This window comes from Natrix helvetica (genome assembly GCF_964273705.1).
Source record: "Natrix helvetica genome assembly, chromosome: 2".
Classification (NCBI taxonomy): Eukaryota; Metazoa; Chordata; class Lepidosauria; order Squamata; family Natricidae; genus Natrix; species Natrix helvetica.
The window spans coordinates 114,087,232-114,109,933 of NC_138552.1; the positions used below are offsets into that span (position 1 = coordinate 114,087,232).

The 22,702-nt window shown below is 44.9% G+C and overlaps 1 protein-coding gene across 2 annotated transcripts in view; it reads left to right on the top strand.

The window, feature by feature from the left end:
- The window catches only part of LOC309388460 (uncharacterized protein), a 47,260-nt gene extending 25,010 nt beyond the window's left edge, over positions 1-22,250 (top strand). The window contains exons 7-9 of one of the 2 annotated variants that reach the window (XM_081945786.1): positions 12,777-12,860; positions 16,362-16,445; positions 21,242-22,250. In XM_081945786.1, coding sequence (XP_081801912.1) covers positions 12,777-12,860; positions 16,362-16,445; positions 21,242-21,264 — 191 coding nt within the window. In that variant the 3' untranslated portion in view covers positions 21,265-22,250. The remainder of the gene's footprint in view (positions 1-12,776; positions 12,861-16,361; positions 16,446-21,241) is intronic. The other variant, XM_081945787.1, reaches the window with a different exon arrangement.
- Positions 22,251-22,702: the final 452 nt, after the last annotated feature.

Sequence of the window (22,702 nt, forward strand, 5' to 3'; positions counted from 1 at the left end):
GAGCCAGACAAGTCTTTTTGACCTAAGTTACTTCATAACTATTAATTTTGTAAGGTGGAAGTTCTTTGTGTGCTACCTAATGAATAATAATACTCTGTAATTTCCTAAGCAAGGGGTCAGCAATATTTTCAAGCAGTGGTAATCATGATTTTGCAAGATATCGCAGATGCCAAAAGTATAAACATGAGAGAAGAACCCTTTTTTATTTATCTTCTTTATTAAAAATGTTCCAAATATAAGGATTTTTGTGTGAACACTGACATTTTGCAATATTTGACAATCTTGTGAGATTTCAGCCTTTAATATTTATGTATTTATGTTTTGGAGATTGGTGCCTACCATCTAACCCCAACCCTAATACAGTATATGATAAAATAGATAGCATTATCTTGTGTACCATTTATCTGTTGCTATTTTCTGGTAAAATAACATTTCTTTTGAATGTCTTATTTTCTTGGCTGTTTTTGACTCACAGATGGGCACTAAAAGTGTCGCAAAAATACCACCACCTGTTCCCACCAAGCCAAAACAGATCAACTTACCTTATTTTGGCCAAACTGGTCAGCTTCCTTCATCAGATGCTAAGCCTGACTGTAATGTCCAGAAGCTGCCTCTGGCAATTGCCAGCACAGGAAGTAAGCAGAAGCCACCAGCCGCAATGACACCATCGGCCTCCCAATATGCTCAACAAAAAATATGTGTTTCCCCAAGTGGCCCTCCTCCTCCTAATCTGGATCTAGCTCTTCCCAAACAAGAGAGTCCTCCTGCAGCAGCTGTGAGACCTTTCACTCCTCAGCCAACCAAAGAAGCCCCTCCACCGCCTTTTCGAAAGCCACAGACTGTGACTACAAGTTTCATCTACAGCATGTATATAAAGCAGCAAACCCCTGGGAAGAACTTTCAACAGGCAGTGCAGAGTGCTCTGACGAAAGCCCAAACCAGAGGACCTCATTTCCCAAGTGGTGAGCATTTAAGGATATTTTTGCTTTGCTATGTCATGCTCTGTTTTTTTTTATATATTAAAGGCTGTTTCTAAAGGGAAGATCAGCTTGAACTGTGGTGAGAATTGAAGGAGCTACTCTGTTTAAAGCAAGGGCTAATAACATGCAAGTTGCTTTCAGTCCCTCATCTTATCCTCCCTAAAGCAGTTGGAGCTGGAAAGACTGGTCTTTCATTTGCAGGTTGTTAAAAGAGAGAAATTAAGTCAGTGCTTTGTAGTAACACGAGCTCTAAAATTACAAATGCATTTGTGTCAGCTGTTATTTAAAAAAACTAACTATTTTGTTGGGATTAGGATTGCTCAGGAAAAAAAATGCCATTTACATTTAATAAAATATAATGAATTAGATCTCTGCTTAGCTGATTGGAGTAGTGAGTCATGTTATCAGTTTTGATATAAATTGAATTGGTTGAATGGATGCATAGTACATTTGTTTGGGTTTTTTTTTTTGCCAAGTGTTTATGGTTTTCTTTCTGAATTGCTCCTACATGACACTTAAGCCCAGCCTCACAAATAAGAGCTTATATAGTAGAACCTCTGGTCACGAACGCTTCTAACTATGACCAAATAGGGTTCTGACACAATATTGTTTTGCGCCCAATTTCCTCTTCCGTGGCCTTTTTTTTTGTAAGTGCTAAATTTCCAAAATTAGGTTCAGGTCATGACCAAACCAGGTTGTGACCAAAGTTATGGAACGAATTATGTCGTGACCAGAGGTTCTACTGTCCATGGTTTTCTGCAGTTACAATATGTGGCTCTGTTAACCCGAAGAGCCTTTTATACTTCAATAATTTTCCAAGTACGTAGTAAATAATTTAAAGGATTGTTGTTTCTAATTTGCCTTTTCTATTTTGTGTTTATATATTCCTGAACAATGACATTGGTTCCGTTTCATAAACTGCTACATAAAGATACATGTATTTTTGTTTATTAAATTTATTTGTCACCCATCTCATTCAAAACAACTCCAGTCGGCTTACATTAAAATAATTAAATAAAAATGGAAACTACACTGGAAAATTAAATTGTAGTTTAAAAATGGGGAGGGGGGGAGCAGGATACACAGGGGCAGGGAGATGGACTTGCCTCTTAATTCATCAACCACCTTCAGTGTGACGCTCCCCATTTCGATCTCCAAGACATCTGGCAGAGCCAGGTTTTCAGGCCTTTATGGAAGGTCAGAAGGGTGGGGCCAGATCTCACCTCAGGGAATAAGACGATCTAAAGGGCAGGTGATTAATAAGTATGATTACAGTTTCAAATGGTTGCCTTTTTACTTTTGCTTTTCCTATTTGACAGAGAGTTCTGAGTTGCCAGAAGAAGAAAGAAAATCACTTACTGCACTTGAATTGGAGACTGTGGGGGAGGAAGAAAAAAGTGAAGGTGAGGAATGTTGTGTCACTGTCCAATAAAGCAGAACAGAAAAGAAAATGAATCCAGAATGACAGAGTTGGAAGGGACATTGGAGGTCATTTAATCCAAGCATTCCATATCCATATCATTCCAGACAAATGACTGTCTAGTCTCTTCTTAAAAACCTCCAGTGATGGAGAGCCCACAACTACTGCACTGATTAATTGTTCTCACTAACAGGAAATTTCTCCTTAGTTCTAGGTTGGATATCTACCTGAATAGTTTCCATTTGTTACTTCTTCTTTTTTGAAAAAAAGTTTTTTATTGGTTTTACAAAATTTTAAGGAAAGGGGTAGTGGGTATGGGTACAAGTTTTGACAGCTACATCATGCAGGAAATGGTATTCCCCCCAAGTCTCATAACCTTTACAAAATGATAAACAAAATGTTATTGCTTAACTAAATCTTGACAGCTTATTTTTACATTGTATCTTTCAATAAATCCAATCATTTACTTTGCATCTAACAAAAAGATTCATTGTATCAGCAATTGCAATGTTTTTCTAACTTACTTTTGTCATCTGAGTCTTCTAATTGTTGCCTCCTCCCCCCCGCCTGCCAGCAAAGCCTTGGCCCCTCCCTCCTTCATATCTTGCATATTGTCTTTCGCTTTGTCTAGGAGAGCTTTGTTTTTTTCCATGAAGGCCTCCGCCTCCATAATTGTATTAATTCTAACTCTGCCGCCCTCCCAGAAAATCAACATACCTTCTGGCAATAGCCACCTAAACCAAAATCCGTTATCAAATAATTTTTTTGCTAATAGTGAATATTTTTTCCTCTTATCTCTTACTTTCTTCGGGATTTGTTTCAGGATGGCTATCTCTTTGTCCTTGTATTTTAATGTTTGCCCCCTTTGTGCCCCCAAAATCTCATCTCTTGTAGCCTTTCTAAGAAATTTTATATGAACCTCTCTTGGAACATTGTGTGTTCTAGCATAAGCTCTATAAACCAAGTCAATATCCCATCCTAGCTGCTGTTTGTCTTTTTTAATATATTCAGCTAACATTGTTGTCATGATCTCCTTCAAGTCTTCATTGTCAGTCTCAATTACGTTTTGAAATCTAAGGGAAAAAGACATCCTTTCAAATTCCATTTTTATTATGTGGTTCTCAAGTTCTAAATTTCCTCTCTGGACCACCCTCACCTCCCCCCTCATCTCAGTTGTCCCCTTCTCCAGAACGTCTAGTCTTTGCTTGTTTTGTGCAGTTTGGTTTTGGTTTTCTCTGAGTTGTTCATTCATTTCTCTCAGTTGATTTTTCAGTTCATCCTGCCCTTTTAAAATCTTTTGAAGCAGCTGGTGAGTTACTGATTCCTCTTCAGGGGCTTTAGATTGTAGAAACGATGTTAGTGACTATTGACCAATTGGGCTGGATGTTGAAGATGCTGGAGCAGAACCTGGTTTCCCAGGTGGTGGTTTCTTCGGAGCCATCGTAAAAAAAAAAGCTCAGAGATATCTATGTCCATACAAAGAAATGGCAACTGTGGAAAAGCACAACCAAGAGAGACCACGAGGCAGACAGTCCAGATAGGAATAGAGACCTTTTAAATAGTTCAAATCCAGTCAATTAAGTCAGTTATTCCAGATCCAAGATACTATGTAGCAAGAGATGTTTCTGAGGGTCACGGAGGCAAAAGTACAATGCCAGCAATTTTCATAGGGGAAGTCTAATTTCAAAGAGCATAAAGATGGAGGAAATATGCCATCTTGCCTCGCCGGCACCAGAGGTCAGAAAGCTACAAGTCAAAAGTTTTCAAAGTTTTTAAAGGAGTCAGATCATTACTTTTCTTTCACAATTGCATTAAGAAAGTCATTTTGCCATTGCTTATAACGAGTGTGATTCCTTTTAAAACTCTCTCTCTCTCCTCCGAGAGAGAGGAGACAAATCCAAAGCTGCTTTTCCGAGGGGGGGGGGAAATCCCCCTCCCTCCAATCACACTTCCCAGGAGAAGATTGAAAGTCTTTTAAAAAGCTGATGTTCTTTCATTTAAATATCAAATGGATACTTTGGGGAGGATTCCCATCTCACCGCACTTCAGCTGTAGCCTTCAGATTGTCGATCATCCAGCTGCATCAAAACGAAAGCGTGCGGGAGCGTAGGAGCTCCGTCGTGCACCCCCTCTCGCTTCTCGGCTCCTGGGGCAATGCCAGAGACCCCCCCTGTGGCCGCCGCCGATCCAGGGGACCCCCAGCGAGCAGCCCCTAAGGCAGGGCACCCCTTCAAGGTACCCCGTGCCCCCCCAAGCCGAGGGGAGCCCACCAAGAGAGCACAGGGTGGACAACACGTCCGTCGCTCTCAACAACCGGAAGCAGAACCAGTTTCCATTTGTTACTTCTTGTCTTGCCCTCGGGTGCTTTGGAGAAAAGGTTATTCCCCTCTTCTTTGTGACAGCTTCTCAAATAGTGGAAAACTGTTTTTATGTTACCCCAGTCCTTCTTTTCATTAGAGTAAACATTCTCAGTTATTGCAACCATTCATGATATATTTTGGCCTCCAGACTCCTAATCCTCTTTGTCGCTCTTCTCTGTACTCTTTCTAGAGTATCAACATCTTTTTTGTACTTTGGTGATCAGAACTGGATGCATTATTCCACGTGTGGCCTCACCAAGGCAATGTATTGTAGTACTAACACTTCAAGTGATCATGGTACAATTCCTCTGTTCGTGTTGTTTAGGACTGCACTGGCTTTATTGACAGTTAATTATCTAACCAAGACTGACATCAGTAATCCTCACTTTTGGATCTCATCTGCTTAAAGACTGAAACCAAATGTAACATGTGGCTTCACATCATGCCTGTACTTCAGCATAAGTTCAAGTCTCCTAGCACATGAAATCTATAATCGGCCCAGTAGGGAGTGGTGAAATCCAGTAACTCAAGCAGAGATTTTCTATGAGCACTACTAGGTAAAGCAGTGCAGAAAATCAACTCTACATGAAAACTAGAACTACTTTTATTGATATTGGCTATAACAACAGAATCTTAAGATCTGCTTTTTCTATGCCTCCCAACCTTTTTACATGACAATGATCAGTGAGCTACCGTATTTTTCGGACTATAAGATGCACCGGTGTATAAAACACATGATTTTGAAGAGGTAAGTAAGAAAAATAAAGTTTTTGTCTTCCCTGGCTCCCAGGAGCACTCTGCAGGCTTCAGCAGGGCTGGGGGAAAAGGCAAAAATGCCCCATTTTTCACCCATTTTTCACAAAAATGGGATGTGGGGGCGGGGCTTCAGGAGGCAAAAAATGGCTGTATTCGGTGTATAAGACACACCAACATTTCCACACTCTTTTAAGGGGGGGGGGGGAAAGGTGCATTTTATACTCTGAAAAATTCGGTATGTACCTGAATTTGCGTCTGGGAACTTAAATACTATTTCAGCCCTCTTTGACTAGGCAAAAGTTCTTGCATTTTTCTGTCAAAGTTGCCTTTCTTATTTTCTACATATAGTTCAGCACCAGAAGTATCATCAATTCAACATGACGCTTAAGCCCAGCCTCACAAATAAGAGCTTATATAGTAGAACCTCTGGTCACGAACGCTTCTGACCATGACTAAATAGGGTTCTGACACAATTTTTTTTGCGCCCAATTTCCTCTTCTGTGGCATTTTTTTTGTAAGTGCTAAATTTCCAAAATTAGGTTCAGGTCATGACCAAACCAGGTTGTGACCAAAGTTATGGAACGAATTATGTCGTGACCAGAGGTTCTACTGTCCATGGTTTTCTGCAGTTACAATATGTGGCTCTGTTAACCCGAAGAGCCTTTTATACTTCAATAATTTTCCAAGTACATAGTAAATAATTTAAAGGATTGTTGTTTCTAATTTACCTTTTCTATTTTGTGTTTATATATTCCTGAACAATGACATTGGTTCCGTTTTCCTGTACACCGCTTGGAGAGTCCAAGCAATGGGTTAATTCAGTCTGCTTGCCCTTAGGACTGAGGAACTATTTTTCCTTTAGCCACACCTCCTCCTGGTGTGCTCAATCCCCCAGAATTCTTCCTCAGTCAGCCCGTTTGGACGTAATTAGCTAGAGCTCTGAGCTGAATTAATCCTTTTTGGCTTGGACTCTCTATTTGCGTTTTATTTCTCTTTCCTAACATTTCCCCAACTTTGTGAGACGTTTTTCTTCTCATCGCTGCGTTTTTCTCCAGCAGAATCTACGTTTGAAGGCCAGGAGGTAAGCTGGAAGGTGGTGGGGGGTGCCCCTCAGCCGATCCTTATGGGACGGCTTCGGAGGCCTGCCGCTTGTCGTTAAAACGGCGCGGCTGCAGCGGCGAGGTTCCTACGTTCCCAGGCCCCTCGTTTGTTATTTTAGACAAAGTTTTTTTCGTTCCCCGGCCTGCTAGAGGACCTCTGCCGCAGGGAGGAGTGAGCGATCGTCGCCATTCGAGGCGCGTTCGCTCCTCGCTCTCCCTTAGCCCCACGCTGTTGCGGCGGCCATTTTAGGCGCAAAAAAAAGCGCGCCCAGCCATGGCCGCCATTTTGCATCAGCCTCGTTATCAGGAGACCGCTGGAGGTGGCAGGGCCTAGCAAGGGTTTCTCAGGCTGGGATCGCCACCTTCGTCTTTTGCCTATTTTTGCGAGCGGTGCTGGTTCCTGGGCCATACCAACGGTCATTATACCGGCTCAGGGCGGAGGCCTAAGTAAGCGCAGGCCAAAGCATTTTTCTAGTCATTCTCCTCCCTGCTTCTCCTGCGGAGCCTTGCGCCTCGGTGCAGGCCCCAATCCTACCCCTGGGCCTCTGACTGGTATTGAGCATGGGATACTTTCATACGTATTGACTCAATTACTGTGCATATAGCAATTTTGACAAATCTTTTTCTTTTGTTCCCCTTGCAGCAACCAGTCTCTCTCTCTAACTTCTGCCTTGTCATAGCCTTGCTCCATCTTGTGTAGTCATTGACTATGGACCTGCCTAGTCCCCCCGATTCCCAAGATACTAGGCCGAGCCTCTCTCAGGCCCCTAGCAAGGGTTCCTCCTCATCGGGGAGTGGGGGTGCGGGCATGAGTGGTGGGGGTAGCTCTGGGAAACAGCGTTCCAGAACCCCTTCTGTGGCTGAGGCCAAGGATGCTGAAAGGCGCCAGCGGGCCCTTGACAAGCAATTTGAGAAGGCCAGACGCCAGGCAGACAGGGAGCAGTCCCACTCAGGAATCCCTCCCTCCCGGGAGGATCTCCAAATGGTACTTGCTGAGGAGGTGGAGTCCCAGGACCTATCCCCAAATAGGTCATTTGCAGAGCCGGCTTCCCCGGCACCCTCCTGGGCCTGTGAGCAGGCTCCTCCCCCTGGGGATGCTAGCATAGATGATATGCAGGGTGAGGCCTCACCCCCCCTAGAGGAGGCTTTGGATCCGGACTCTGACTCAGAGGAATTATCTCCCCGCATGCAGGAACTGATGGCCCGTGCCATTGCCAAGGGCATCATGGAGGCCATGAAATTTAAGAATCCCACTACAGTGGCCCCAAGGGGTCCCAAACCCGATCAGGCAGCTCCCCCTCCAAGCAAGCGTGCTCGCCATCCTTCCCTGGAATCCTCGGTGGTCAGCGAGGCCTCTGCCATTGAGGACCCTGACCCGGAGGTGCTAGGTCTCTTGGACGATGAGGACCTTCCCCCTGAAGCGCCCGCCTTTGCGGGTCTGTTCAAGCCCAGCCTTTTCAAATCTGTCCTTCACAAGGTCAAGGCTGCCACCAGGGTGGGGATCAAGCCCAAACCGGCCGCGCCGGCGGCGGATGCCACTCCAGCTAATCCCAATGCGGTCATGTTTGATGTCCCAGCACCCCAACAGGAGCTGGTTCCGGTCCCGGGGCTGTTTCTCGACCTAATCCAGCGCCAGTGGGCTCAGCCAGCCATGCAGTCCTCTCCCAGTGGGGTAGATAGGAAGCTTTATACTATGGAGCCAGTGCTGGAGGACCTTCTGGCCCTTCCCACTGTCGACCCGCCCATCGCTGCACTCACCTCTAACTCCTCCCTACCGGCCGACCTTCTGGAAGGCCTTAAGGCGGAGGACAAGAAGGCGGAAAAGGCGTGCCACAAGACCCACCTGGCGGCTGCCTGGGCCATTAGGGCCTCTTCATCCGCTTCCTTTTTCAATAGGGCTTCTGTGATCTGGCTGCGCAAGCTCCTAACCAAGCTTCCGGCGGGAGACGTCCGCCTTCACCAGGACGTGTCTAAAATAATCGCGGCTTCCCAATACGCCGCTGATGCTTCCCTTAACGCCACTAAATTCGCCTCCAGGGCACTCAGCTCTAATATCACTTCTCGCCGGCTGATCTGGCTCCGCCATTGGCAAGCGGACCAGAAAAACAAGTGGAAACTGGCTTCCGCCCCCTTTAAGGGGTCCAAATTATTTGGCGAGTCCCTGGATCCTCTCCTCATCGAGTCCAAGGACAAGAGGAAGATCCTCCCTTCTCTAAACAAGAAGCAGGAACGTAAGCCCGCTCCCTATTCTAGGAGGCAGTCCTTTCGTGCCTCCGAGACTTCCACCTCTGCCTCTTCCTTCTCTCCCTCCAATAGGTCCTTCAGTCAGCAGGGCGACAGGTCCCAGGACAGGGCGCCCTTTCGGGACAGAGGCAGGCAGCAGTTCGGCTTCCGCAAGTATAACCGCGGTGGGGCCTCCAACAGGCCGTTCCGTAAGTCAAAGTGACTGCCCGGGCTCGGCGCCCATCGGGGGTCGCCTCCAGCTGTTTGCCTCCCATTGGGCCCAGACAACCGAGGATGCTTGGGTTCTGCAGATAGTCAGGGAAGGCCTCTCCCTGGAGTTCCTGTCCCTCCCCCCCCGGACCTTCATCCGGTGCCCAGTCCCGTCCTGCCCTCAAAAGAGAGAGCGTATGGACCAGGACGTCAGACATCTCCTAGACATCAGGGCCGTGGAACCAGTTCCCCAGGGCGAAGAAGGGAGGGGGTTTTACTCCATCCTCTTCCTGGTGCCAAAGAACTCGGGGGGGGTGGAGAGCCATCTTGGACCTCAAAAACCTCAACAGGCACATCGCCTACCGGAGGTTCAAGATGCAGTCACTGCAGACCATCCTGGCGGGGATTCGACAGGGAGATCTCCTCACATCTATAGATCTCAAAGAGGCATACCTCCACATTCCCATCCATCCCCAGCACAGGAAGTTCCTGCGCTTCTATTATGCAGGTCGCCACTTCCAGTACAAAGCTCTACCATTCGGCCTCTCGTCCGCTCCTCGGACGTTTACCAAAGTTCTGGCGGTAGTGGCGGCCCAGCTAAGACGCAGGCCCATAAGGCTCCAGTGCTACCTGGACGACATCCTTATCCAGTCGTCGTCCAGGCAGCAGGCATTGCGGGATCTCCAAACCACTATGAGATCCCTCAGAAATCACGGCTTCACTCTAAACATAGAGAAGAGCCATCTCACTCCAACAAACAGACTTGTACACCTGGGGGCGGTGATAGATACCAACTTGTGCAGGGTTTTCCTCTCCCAAGACAGGTTGGATGGTCTAAGGTCCATGACCCACAAGGTGATGAGCTTGAGGCAGGCTCCAGTGGTCCTTCTGTCGCAGCTGCTGGGAAAAATGATCTCCTGCATTTCCATCGTGCCGTGGGCCTGCCTGCATTCCAGGGCGCTTCAGTGGCTGCTGCTGCCACACCAGAGGGCATCCAGGAGCAACTCTCCCAAGCCGATTCGAGTTCCGCCGGAAGTGAAGAGGTCTCTCCACTGGTGGGTGTCTCCGGCCGTCCTCAAGGGCCACCTATTCAAGGAGCCCGAGAGGTTGATCATCACCACAGATGCCAGCCTCTCCGGCTGGGGAGCCCACATGGGTTCCCTGGTTGTCCAGAGCAAGTGGTCCCAAGTGGAAACCAGTTACAGCATCAACCTACTGGAACTGAGAGCTGCTCGCCTGGCCCTGCGCCATTTCAGCCGGTCCATCCATCGTCAACATGTGCTTCTAATGACGGACAATGTGGCCACCAAGGCCCACATCAACCGCCAGGGCGGCACCAGATCCAGAGCACTGATGAGAGAGGCGGAGTCCCTGGGCCGCTGGGCGGAGCTCCATCTGGAATCCCTCCGCTCCGACCACATCTCCAGAGTGGACAACACACAGGCAGACTGGTTGAGCAGGACAACCATAGATCCTGCGGAGTGGAAACTGGACCCTCGCCTCTTCCACCAGATGTCCAACAGATTCGGAAATCCGACCGTAGACCTGTTCGCGTCCAGGGACAACAAGCAGCTCGACCGCTTCTACTCCCGGTTCTTCACCCCGGGGGCGGAGGGGACAGATGCTCTGCGTTGCAAGTGGCCCTGCGAGCTACTGTATGCCTTCCCTCCCCTGCCTCTCCTTCCTCAATTCATCTCCAAAGTCATCGCAGAGGGAGCGGAAGTTCTCCTCGTGGCCCCACACTGGCCCCGCAGGTCGTGGTTCGCCGACCTTGTCCACCTGTCGGTGTCTCCCCTGTGGCGCATCCCTCCGGACCAGATCTCCCTCAGCCAGGGGGCCGTGGTTCATCCAGAGCCCCAGTGGCTCCAGTTGGCCGTCTGGCACTTGAGGGGGACCAACTAAAAGGCCAAGGCCTGTCAGAGGAGGTAGTGAACACCATTCAGGCCGCGAGACGTCCTTCAAACACCAGGATTTATGATGCGTCTTGGGCCGCCTTCGCAAAGTGGTGTGAGGAGCTGCTCATCGAGCCGACGACCGCGCCTGTTCCCAGAGTCCTTGACTTTCTTCAAGCGGGACTCAACAAGGGCCTGGCCCCGAACACCCTTCGACGCCAAGTGGCGGCCTTGTCCACCGTCTGGTCGGGCGACCATCTTTTGCCTCTCAGCAAAATCCCGAAGGTGCGCCTCTTCCTCAAGGGCGCCTCTAACCTTCGCCCTCCCACCGTTCATCGCTACCCCACTTGGCAGCTGTCTGTGGTCCTACGGGCCCTCTCCGGCCCTCCATTCGAGCCTCTACGCACTACTTCTCTTCGATTCCTGACGCTGAAGACGGCCTTCTTGATTGCCATCAGGTCCGCTTGCCGGATTTCGGAGCTGGCGGATATGTCTGTTCGCCAGGACCTGTGCGTCATACACCCTGACAGGGTCATTTTGAGGCTGGATCCGACCTTTACACCCAAAGTAAACTCATGGTTCCATAGAGCGCAAGACATTGTGTTGCCAAATTTTTGTCCTCATCCGTTGCATCCCAGAGAGCGTTCCTGGCACAATCTTGATGTCAGGAGGGCCCTGAAGGTTTACATCGCTCGTACTGCGGAGATCAGGAAGTCAGAGGCTCTCTTCCTCTCTTTCCAGCCTGGTTCTCTAGGGAAGAAGGTCTCTTCCTCCACGATTGGCAGGTGGCTTCGTGCCTGCATTGCGACAGCCTATGAAAGCCAATCCAAAGCTGTTCCACGCGGCATCACCGCACACTCCACACGAAGTGCTGCTACCTCGGCGGCCTGGGCCACCCAGGCCTCGATCCTGGACATCTGCAGGGCCGCTACGTGGTCCTCTCCTTCTCCTTTTGTGCGACACTATAAATTGGACATTTTCGCCTCGGCTGAGGTGTCCTTCGGCAGGCGTGTGCTCCAGGCGGTTGTGTCAGAGACCGAATCCCGGGAGCCTTCTTCTGCCCACCCAGATGGACAATAACTTGGGTATGTCCCATTGCTTGGACTCTCCAAGCGGTGTACAGGAAAATGACCATTGGCTTACCTGAAGGGTCCTTTTCTGTACACCGCAGGAGAGTCCAACCCACCCTGGCTCTCAAGGCCGGGATTCGGGTTCTTCGTGTCAACAGTACATCATCTTGGACGCTTCGCTCCGTCCGCACGAACTGACTCCTTCTAAGAATTCTGGGGGATTGAGCACACCAGGAGGAGGTGTGGCTAAAGGAAAAATAGTTCCTCAGTCCTAAGGGCAAGCAGACTGAATTAACCCATTGCTTGGACTCTCCCGCGGTGTACAGAAAAGGACCCTTCAGGTAAGCCAATGGTCATTTCATAAACTGCTACATAAAGATACATGTATTTTTGTTTATTAAATTTATTTGTCACCCATCTCATTCAAAACAACTCCAGTCGGCTTACATTAAAATAATTAAATAAAAATGGAAACTACACTGGAAAATTAAATTGTAGTTTAAAAATGGGGAGGGAGGGAGCAGGATACACAGGGGCAGGGAGATGGACTTGCCTCTTAATTCATCAACCACCTTCAGTGTGACGCTCCCCATTTCGATCTCCAAGACATCTGGCAGAGCCAGGTTTCAGGCCTTTATGGAAGGTCAGAAGGGTGGGGCCAGATCTCACCTCAGGGAATAAGACGATCTAAAGGGCAGGTGATTAATAAGTATGATTACAGTTTCAAATGGTTGCCTTTTTACTTTTGCTTTTCCTATTTGACAGAGAGTTCTGAGTTGCCAGAAGAAGAAAGAAAATCACTTACTGCACTTGAATTGGAGACTGCGGGGGAGGAAGAAAAAAGTGAAGGTGAGGAATGTTGTGTCACTGTCCAATAAAGCACAATAGAAAAGAAAATGAATCCAGAATGACAGAGTTGGAAGGGACATTGGAGGTCATTTAATCCAAGCATTCCATATCCATATCATTCCAGACAAATGACTGTCTAGTCTCTTCTTAAAAACCTCCAGTGATGGAGAGCCCACAACTACTGCACTGATTAATTGTTCTCACTAACAGGAAATTTCTCCTTAGTTCTAGGTTTCCATTTGTTACTTCTTCTTTTTTTTTTTTTGAAAAAAAGTTTTTTATTGGTTTTACAAAATTTTAAGGAAAGGGGTAGTGGGTATGGGTACAAATTTTGACAGCTACATCATGCAGGAAATGGTAGGTTTAGGTTTAGGTTTATTAAATTTATAGACCGCCCCCTCTCCCCATAGGGACTCGGGGCGGTGTACAGACCGTTCGTGTATAAAACAATAAAACATCAGACAAAACAACGCACACATACCGTCTGTATATACAACCCAAACTAATTAAATAATTAAAAACAATTCTAAAACCAATTTAAAACCCCAAAATTTAAAATTTAGAAAGCCATCCAGGAAGGTCAGTAGTGGGTGTTCCCTGTAAGTACAATTACAGTTACAATTAGGCCAGGCTGGCTAGTCGAAACAGGTGGGTCTTGAGTTTCTTGCGGAAGGAGCGGAGGTCCAAGGTGGTTCTAATATCAGGGGGGAGGTCGTTCCAGAGGGTTGGGCCCATCACAGAGAAGGCTCTATTCCTCTATTCCAGAGAAGGCACTGCTTAGCGGAAGGTACCCGGAGGAGTCCCTCTCTGTGAGAGCGGATTGGTCGCAGGGATGTGTGGGGTAGAATGCGATCCCGCAGGTAACTAGGTCCCGAGCCATGGAGCGCTTTAAAAATGACAATCAGCACCTTGAAACGCACCCGAAAAGCCACAGGCAGCCAGTGCAGCTCACGCAGGAAAGGTGTTACATGGGAGTACCTAGTACTCCCCATAATAACCCGCGCGGCTGCATTCTGAACCAGCTGGAGCCTTCGGGTGCATCTCAAGGGGAGCCCCATGTAGAGAGCATTGCAGTAATCAAGACGGGAAGTCACCAGGGCATGAGTGACTGTGCGAAGGGCGTCCCGCTCTAGTAGGGGGCGCAATTGGCGCACCAGGCGAACCTGGTGGAACGCCCCCCTAGCCACGGCTGTCACATGATCATCTAGCAACAGCCGGGAATCTAGGAGGATGCCCAAATTGCATGCCCTATCCACCGGGGGCAGTTGTTCCCCCCCGATGGCCAGAGATGGAACACATTGGCTAAAGCGGGGCGCCGGTAGCCACAGCCACTCCGTCTTGGAAGGGTTGAGCTTGAGTCTGTTGTCACCCATCCAGACCCGCACGGCTTCCAGACACCGGGACATCACCTCGACGGCTTCGTTGGGGTGGTTCGGGGTAGAGATGTATAGCTGAGTGTTATCTGCATTCTGGTGGGTGGAGGAAGGCAAAAATGCCCCCGTTTTTGTGAAAAATGGCCCATTTTTCACAAAAATGGGATGTGGGGGCGGGGCTTCAGGAGGCAAAAAATGGCTGTATTCGGTGTATAAGACACACCAACATTTCCACACTCTTTTAAGGGGGGGGGAAAGGTGCGTCTTATACTCTGAAAAATACGGTATGTACCTGAATTTGCGTCTGGGAACTTAAATACTATTTCAGCCCTCTTTGACTAGGCAATAGTTCTTGCATTTTTCTGTCAAAGTTGCCTTTCTTATTTTCTACATATAGTTCAGCACCAGAAGTATCATCAATTCAACATGACACTTAAGCCCAGCCTCACAAATAAGAGCTTATATAGTAGAACCTCTGGTCACGAACGCTTCTAACCATGACCAAATAGGGTTCTGGCACAATATTTTTTTGCGCCCAATTTCCTCTGCCGTGCCCTTTTTTTTGTAAGTGCTAAATTTCCAAAATTAGGTTCAGGTCATGACCAAACCAGGCCGTGACCAAAGTTATGGAACGAATTATGTCGTGACCAGAGGTTCTACTGTCTATGGTTTTCTGCAGTTACAATATGTGGCTCTGTTACCCCGAAGAGCCTTTTATTAAGGTGATCAACCGTCCTCCTTTTGGGAGGACAGTCCTTCTTTTGTAAGTTCTGTCCTCCCTCGAAAAGTGTCCTCCTACATGTCCTCCTTTTTGATATTTGAAGGCTAATCTGTTGCATGTTATGTGACGTATTTTATTAAACAGTTTTTAATGGTGTTTTTTTTTACTTCATCACAAGTATATTGAACAGATATTGAATCTTGTGTTGAATTTTTATCTAAAGAAATGCTAGACATTAAAATAGACGACAATTGTCTCTGAAGAAATTAGAAGACTGATTGTATATTTAAATTCTGAAAAATTAATACAATGGGAAAATCAACATGTTGAAATTGATAAAAGATGGGTGGATATTGTCAGCCATTTAAAAAATGAACATATTCCATGTGAACATTTATTTATACTTGTTCAATTTACGTTGTGCTGCCCTGGAACTAATGCAGCAGTTGAAAGAGTTTTTTTCAATTGCCAATGATTTTTGGACAAGTGAGAAATCGAGATTGAATGTTGATACTCTAGCTGCAGCACTTGCCGTAAAATTCAATATGAAGGATATTTCTTGTTCAGATATTTCCAATATATTGTTAGAAGATGATATGTTGACAAAAAATATTAATTCAATGGAAAAGTACTCATTTAAATAATAATTAACAGGCATGTAAGCATAATTACAATATAAAATGTTGCAAATGTTTTTATTATGCATATATCATATTTTAGTGTATTATTATTGCAATGAATAAAATATTTCTTTTACTTACGATATATTTTTTCCAATTTATTTGTCCTCCTTTTCATTGTAAAAAAGTTGGTCACCTTAGCACTTAAGCCAATAGAACGTGTTTTGTCCTCCTTTTCATTGTAAAAAAGTTGGTCACCTTACTTTTATACTTCAATAATTTTCCAAGTACGTAGTAAATAATTTAAAGGATTGTTGTTTCTAATTTGCCTTTTCTATTTTGTGTTTATATATTCCTGAACAATGACATTGGTTCCGTTTCATAAACTGCTACATAAAGATACATGTATTTTTGTTTATTAAATTTATTTGTCACCCATCTCATTCAAAACAACTCCAGTCGGCTTACATTAAAATAATTAAATAAAAATGGAAACTACACTGGAAAATTAAATTGTAGTTTAAAAATGGGGAGGGAGGGAGCAGGATACACAGGGGCAGGGAGATGGACTTGCCTCTTAATTCATCAACCACCTTCAGTGTGACGCTCCCCATTTCGATCTCCAAGACATCTGGCAGAGCCAGGTTTTCAGGCCTTTATGGAAGGTCAGAAGGGTGGGGCCAGATCTCACCTCAGGGAATAAGACGATCTAAAGGGCAGGTGATTAATAAGTATGATTACAGTTTCAAATGGTTGCCTTTTTACTTTTGCTTTTCCTATATGACAGAGAGTTCTGAGTTGCCAGAAGAAGAAAGAAAATCACTTATTGCACTTGAATTGGAGACTGCGGGGGAGGAAGAAAAAAGTGAAGGTGAGGAATGTTGTGTCACTGTCCAATAAAGCACAACAGAAAAGAAAATGAATCCAGAATGACAGAGTTGGAAGGGACATTGGAGGTCATTTAATCCAAGCATTCCATATCCATATCATTCCAGACAAATGACTGTCTAGTCCAGGGGTGGCGAACACGCGGCTCGCGAGCCGCATGCGGCTCCCGGCCAAAATAAATGAGGCTCTTTGCCTCTTGTCATTATTTAGTATACTGTGGCTCGGATCGCGCGCTCCCTTTCGGAAGCTGGGGAGGTCCTTTGCAGGCAGCTAGAACGGGCCGCCTGCAAAGGACTTCCCCAGACTTGCTTTGAGGAGCACGGGGCGACTGAGGCTAGTTGTGAAGCCCCAAAGCCCCCACCGCCACCGGAAGAACTGCTGCCACCTCCTCCTCCTCCTCCTCTAACAGGCAGCACTGCCGGATTTGCCGCCCGGCGCTGCGGCTGAGATGAAGCCGCCAAAGCTCCAGCCGGCATCTCCGCGTGTGGCAGCGGCGCCTCCCCTCCGCTCGGAGCAGCTGAGCTCAGTCAGCGCTGGGTTACCCCTGCCCCCTCCTCCTCCTCTGCCGTGCTTGTGAGGAGCCAGTAGGAAGGCGGGGGGGGGAGCAGGGGAAAAAAAGCCTCATGGCTCGTCAAAAGCACGGAGGAGGCGGAGGGGGCAGAGGTAACCCAGCGCTGAGCTCAGGAGCAAATCTGGTGATTCTGTTGGAGGAGGAGGAGGAGGAGGAGGTAGCAGCAGTTATTCTGGTGGCAACTCGTACTCGTCGGCATCTTCAGCAGAAGCCCTGCCCACAATGAAGAAAGCAAAGATGGAGCAGATCCACGCAGATGACCTCGCTGCAACATGACTGGAGGAGGAATTCTGGGAGTTGAAGTCCACAAGTGTTAAAGCTGTCAGGTTTGAAGACCCCTGGGGTTTTTTTCCCCTAAAGGGTTAGGGGTGCAAGGGTCTTGTAACTTGACAGCTTTAAGAGTTGCGTGCTTCAAATGCCAGAGTTTCTGAGCCAACATTTTGGTTGCTAAGCAGGAGCGTTGTTAAGTGATACTGATATTATATAACACTTTGAATTAAGCGGGTACCTTGAAGAAACATAACTTTGAGTTTCAAATAATACTGATTTCGTTGTTGTCTTAGGTGACATCTGTGAAAAAAATTCGGGTGCTCAGGCATGAAAATGTGCCGCTCAAACACTATACTTTTCTGCTCACATCGAAAAAAAATTAGAGGGAACATTGCTTCCGGGTCTGTTTTGGCAGGTCACTGTGTGGTGTGGCTCTCTGACTCTCACAGTTTAAAATTTTGGCTCTTTTTGTCAAACTTGTTCGCCACCCCTGGTCTAGTCTCTTCTTAAAAACCTCCAGTGATGGAGAGCCCACAACTACTGCACTGATTAATTGTTCCCCCTAACAGGAAATTTCTCCTTAGTTCTAGGTTTCCATTTGTTACTTCTTCTTTTTTTTGAAAAAAAGTTTTTTATTGGTTTTACAAAATTTTAAGGAAAGGGGTAGGGGGTATGGGTAAGCTTCGGCCCCTCCCTCCTTCACATCTTGTATATTGTCTTTCGCTTTGTCTAGGAGAGCTTTGTTTTTTTTTCCATGAAGGCCTCCGGCTCCATAATTGTATTAATTCTAACTCTGCCGCCCTCCCAGAAAATCAACATACCTTCTGGCAATAGCCACCTAAACCAAAATCCGTTATCAAATAATTTTTTTGCTAATAGTGAATATTTTTTCCTCTTATCTCTTACTTTCTTCGGGATTTGTTTCAGGATGGCTATCTCTTTGTTCTTGTATTTTAATGTTTGCCCCCTTTGTGCCCCTAGAATCTCATCTCTTGTAGCCTTTCTAAGAAATTTAATATGAACCTCTTTTGGAACATTGTGTGTTCTAGCATAAGCTGAATTAACTCTATAAACCAAGTCAATATCCCATCCTAGCTGCTGTTTGTCTTTTTTTAATATATTCAGCTAACATTGTTGTCATGATCTCCTTCAAGTCTTCATTGTCAGTCTCAATTACGTTTTGAAATCTAAGGGAAAAAGACATCCTTTCAAATTCCATTTTTATCATGTGGTTCTCAAGTTCTAAATTTCCTCTCTGGATCACCCTCACCTCCCCCCTCATCTCAGTTGTCCCCTCCTCCAGAACGTCTAGTCTTTGCTTGTTTTGTGCAGTTTGGTTTTGGTTTTCTCTGAGTTGTTCATTCATTTCTCTCAGTTGATTTTTCAGTTCATCCTGCCCTTTTAAAATCTTTTGAAGCAGCTGGTGAGTTACTGATTCCCCTTCAGGGGCTTTAGATTGTAGAAACGATGTTAGTGACTGTTGACCAATTGGGCTGGATGTTGAAGATGCTGGAGCAGAACCTGGTTTCCCAGGTGGTGGTTTCTTCGGAGCCATCGTAAAAAAAAAAAAAGCTCAGAGATATCTATGTCCATACAAAGAAATGGCGACTGTGGAAAAGCACAACCAAGAGAGACCACGAGGTAGACAGTCCAGATAGGAATAGAGACCTTTTAAATAGTTCAAATCCAGTCAATTAAGTCAGTTATTCCAGATCCAAAATACTATGTAGCAAGAGATGTTTCTGAGGGTCACGGAGGCAAAAGTACAATGCCAGCAATTTTCATAGGGGAAGTCTAATTTCAAAGAGCATAAAGACGGAGGAAGTATGCCATCTTGCCTCGCCGGCACCGGAGGTCAGAAAGCTACAAGTCAAAAGTTTTCAAAGTTTTTAAAGGAGTCAGATCATTACTTTTCTTTCACAATTGCATTAAGAAAGTCATTTTGCCATTGCTTATAACGAGTGTGATTCCTTTTAAAACTCTCTCTCTCTCTCCTCCGAGAGAGAGGAGACAAATCCAAAGCCGCTTTTCCGAGGGGGAGGGAAATCCCCCTCCCTCCAATCACACTTCCCAGGAGAACATTGAAAGTCTTTTAAAAAGCTGATGTTCTTTCATTTAAATATCAAATGGAGAATTGGGGAGGATTCCCATCTCACCGCACTTCAGCTGTAGCCTTCAGATTGTCGATCATCCAGCTGCATCGAAACGAAAGCGTGCGGGAGTGTAGGAGCTCCGTCGTGCACCCCCTATCGCTTCTCGGCTCCTGGGGCAATGCCAGAGACCCCCCCTGCGGCCGCCGCCGATCCAGGGGACCCCCAGCGAGCAGCCCCTAAGGCAGGGCACCCCTTCAAGGTAACCTGTGCCCCCCCAAGCCGAGGGGAGCCCAGCAAGAGAGCACAGGGCGGACAACACGTCCGTCGCTCTCAACAACCGGAAGCAGAACCAGTTTCCATTTGTTACTTCTTGTCTTGCCCTCGGGTGCTTTGGAGAAAAGGTTATTCCCCTCTTCTTTGTGACAGCTTCTCAAATAGTGGAAAACTGTTTTTATGTTACCCCAGTCCTTCTTTTCATTAGAGTAGACATTCTCAGTTATTGCAACCATTCATGATATATTTTGGCCTCCAGACTCCTAATCCTCTTTGTCGCTCTTCTCTGTACTCTTTCTAGAGTATCAACATCTTTTTTGTACTGTGGTGATCAGAACTGGATGCATTATTCCAAGTGTGGCCTCACCAAGGCAATGTATTGTAGTACTAACACTTCAAGTGATCATGGTACAATTCCTCTGTTCGTGTTGTTTAGGACTGCACTGGCTTTATTGACAGTTGCAGCACAATGCTAATTCATACTTAAGTGGTTGTCCACTATGACTCCTAGATCCCTGTCATAGTTGGTGTTGTTGAGCCAAGTGCTAGCTATTCTATACCTATGCATTTGGTCTTTCTTACCTAAATGTAAAACGTTACTTTTCTTGCCACTGAATTGCATTTTGTTGGATAGGCCCCAGTGTTCAAATCTGTCAAGATCTTTCTGGATCTTGAGCATATTGTATGAGGTATTGCCTGTTCCTGCTAGCTTAATGTTGTCTGCAAATTTGATGAGTTCTCCTTTTATCCCCTCATCCAAATCATGTTGAAGAGTACTGGCCCTACAATAGAAGATTGGAGAATTTCACTGCATGCTTCCCTTCATGTAGATGCTGTTTTATTGAGAACTACACACTGAGTGCGGTTGTTCACCCAGCTACAAATCCATCTGGTAGTGATGCTATCTATCCCACATTGTTTGATCTTACAAAAAAGTAAACTGTGGTCTAATTTGTCAAATGCCTTACTGAAGTTCAAGTATACTATGTCCACAGCATTTCACTGGTCCACTAATTTAGTCACTTTATGAAAGAATGCAATTAGGGTTGTCTGGAATGATCTCTTTTTAACAAATCCATATTGGCTTTTAATACCTCTCAGCACTTAGTAATTGTGAAAGGGTATAGAAAAGTTGTGAATTCTCAATTGCTCACTTTGGGTCTCTTCTTTCTTTTAAAATTTTAAAAGCCTTAAAGATTTATATTTTTTTAATTTTAAAAGTTCAATTACAAAAGTTCAGTTTAAAAAAAATATTTTATGAATTGTTTTTTTTATTTTTTGGTAATAAATTGCTCTAAGTTTCATCACTGGATCCTTTTTTCTTTTAAATTTTTAAAAAATTATTAAAATTTGATGACTTAAAAAATAAAAATGTAATTTAATTTAGTTTAATTGAATTCAATTTTGAAAACAGTAGAAACCTCATATTTGTGGGAACAATTTCTTTCAACCCATTCCCCGTAGCTCTGAAGTAAGTATATTAGTATAGCCAATGTATTTTGCCTTCATGATTTAAGTTTAATTATATCAGAACCAGATTAAACAATTCCTACTTGCTATTCTTTGTTTCAGAAACTTCTAGGCTTGAATCTTGAAAGGAGTCAGGTGTAACTTTTTCAAAGATGAAAGGTGACAACACGAAAATACCTCTGCAGACTCTCTTCAGTCCAATTCAGGCATTACCTCATTTTATCAATTTTCCTGAATTGCAATTGGTTTTATTTTGCTTTTCAACTGTTTTTGTTTTTTATTCATATCAAATTCTAATTTACTGTGGCATTTTAAATAGTTGTGGACTGCTTTATTTATTTCACAAACTCTTTTGTATACCACTATGGAACCAACCTGTGGAAGCAATCAAGAGACAGTAAGAAAACCGACAAAAGAAAGAAGTGAAACAGAATAAACCAAGAATTGGTGGCTCCTTCAAAACCATTGAATCAGCCTAAAATTTCTGAATATTTAGCAACAAAGAGCAAAATATAACAAAACAAAACAACAGTGAGTGCAGTAATAAAATAAAACCAAGATGAAGTTTTTATTGGCTGTGTTGTTCTGGAATGGGACTTAAAAACTAAGACTGAACACCAGCAGCCGCTTAATCTTTGTTCCGCTGAATAAGTCTTGTAACAAGACAATGCCTTCTAACTGCACAGACAGTCGTTTCTATTTCTGAGCTATTGTCAACAATAAATAAATAAGGTGGCTACTTTGGGAGGGGGGAAATCTTTGAAAGAGCTAATCAAAATCATTCAAACAAATCAAAATTGTACATGGGAAAGACCCAGGAGATGGAAGAATTCTGATGTTAAAAATTGTACATGACAACATGTTTCTTGGTTTTCATATAACTTTACAAAAGCCATATCCTTACCATAATTGTTTATGCATATTTTTAATAGTTTTGAACAGTTCCTCACTCTTTTGCATCAATTTGTACGCTCTAAAGACAAACTCCTTTTAAATACACTTTTTTCATATTTAATGCCTCCTTCAAATATGTTTGCACTAATATTCATACATGGTGTGACTTTTTCAAGAATTACAAAGTGCCAGAAATAAAACATTTGTATTTTTTTTTGACTGAAGCTCATACAGTTTTTCAGAGAGAGAGATATTTATTTTATTTTATAAACACTGCACTGGTTAGCACTGATAGTTTTGGAATTTAAAATGTTTGTAAAGCTGGTTCCTAGTTCTCATAATTATGGGAAAAATCTCAAATCTAGGTTTATGCTGCTGAGGTGCTGTAGTGAATTGGACAGCAGTTACCCTTTGTGTTGCTACAGTGTTTCCTACAGGATGCCCATGCTCACGGATGCCAATTTGATATGGCAGTATGCTGATTTACTTTACTATCTTGATCCTCCACCAGTTTAAATGATCACTCAACTTTTGACTACTGCATTGTTTAATAATTCAGTAGAAAACGTTTTGTCTTTCTTTACTAAACTTATTGTATAGCTATTGCAATAATTAATTATGAGTCTGAAGTCAAAATGACAAGAGAAAATGGGAAACATCCATTGTTCT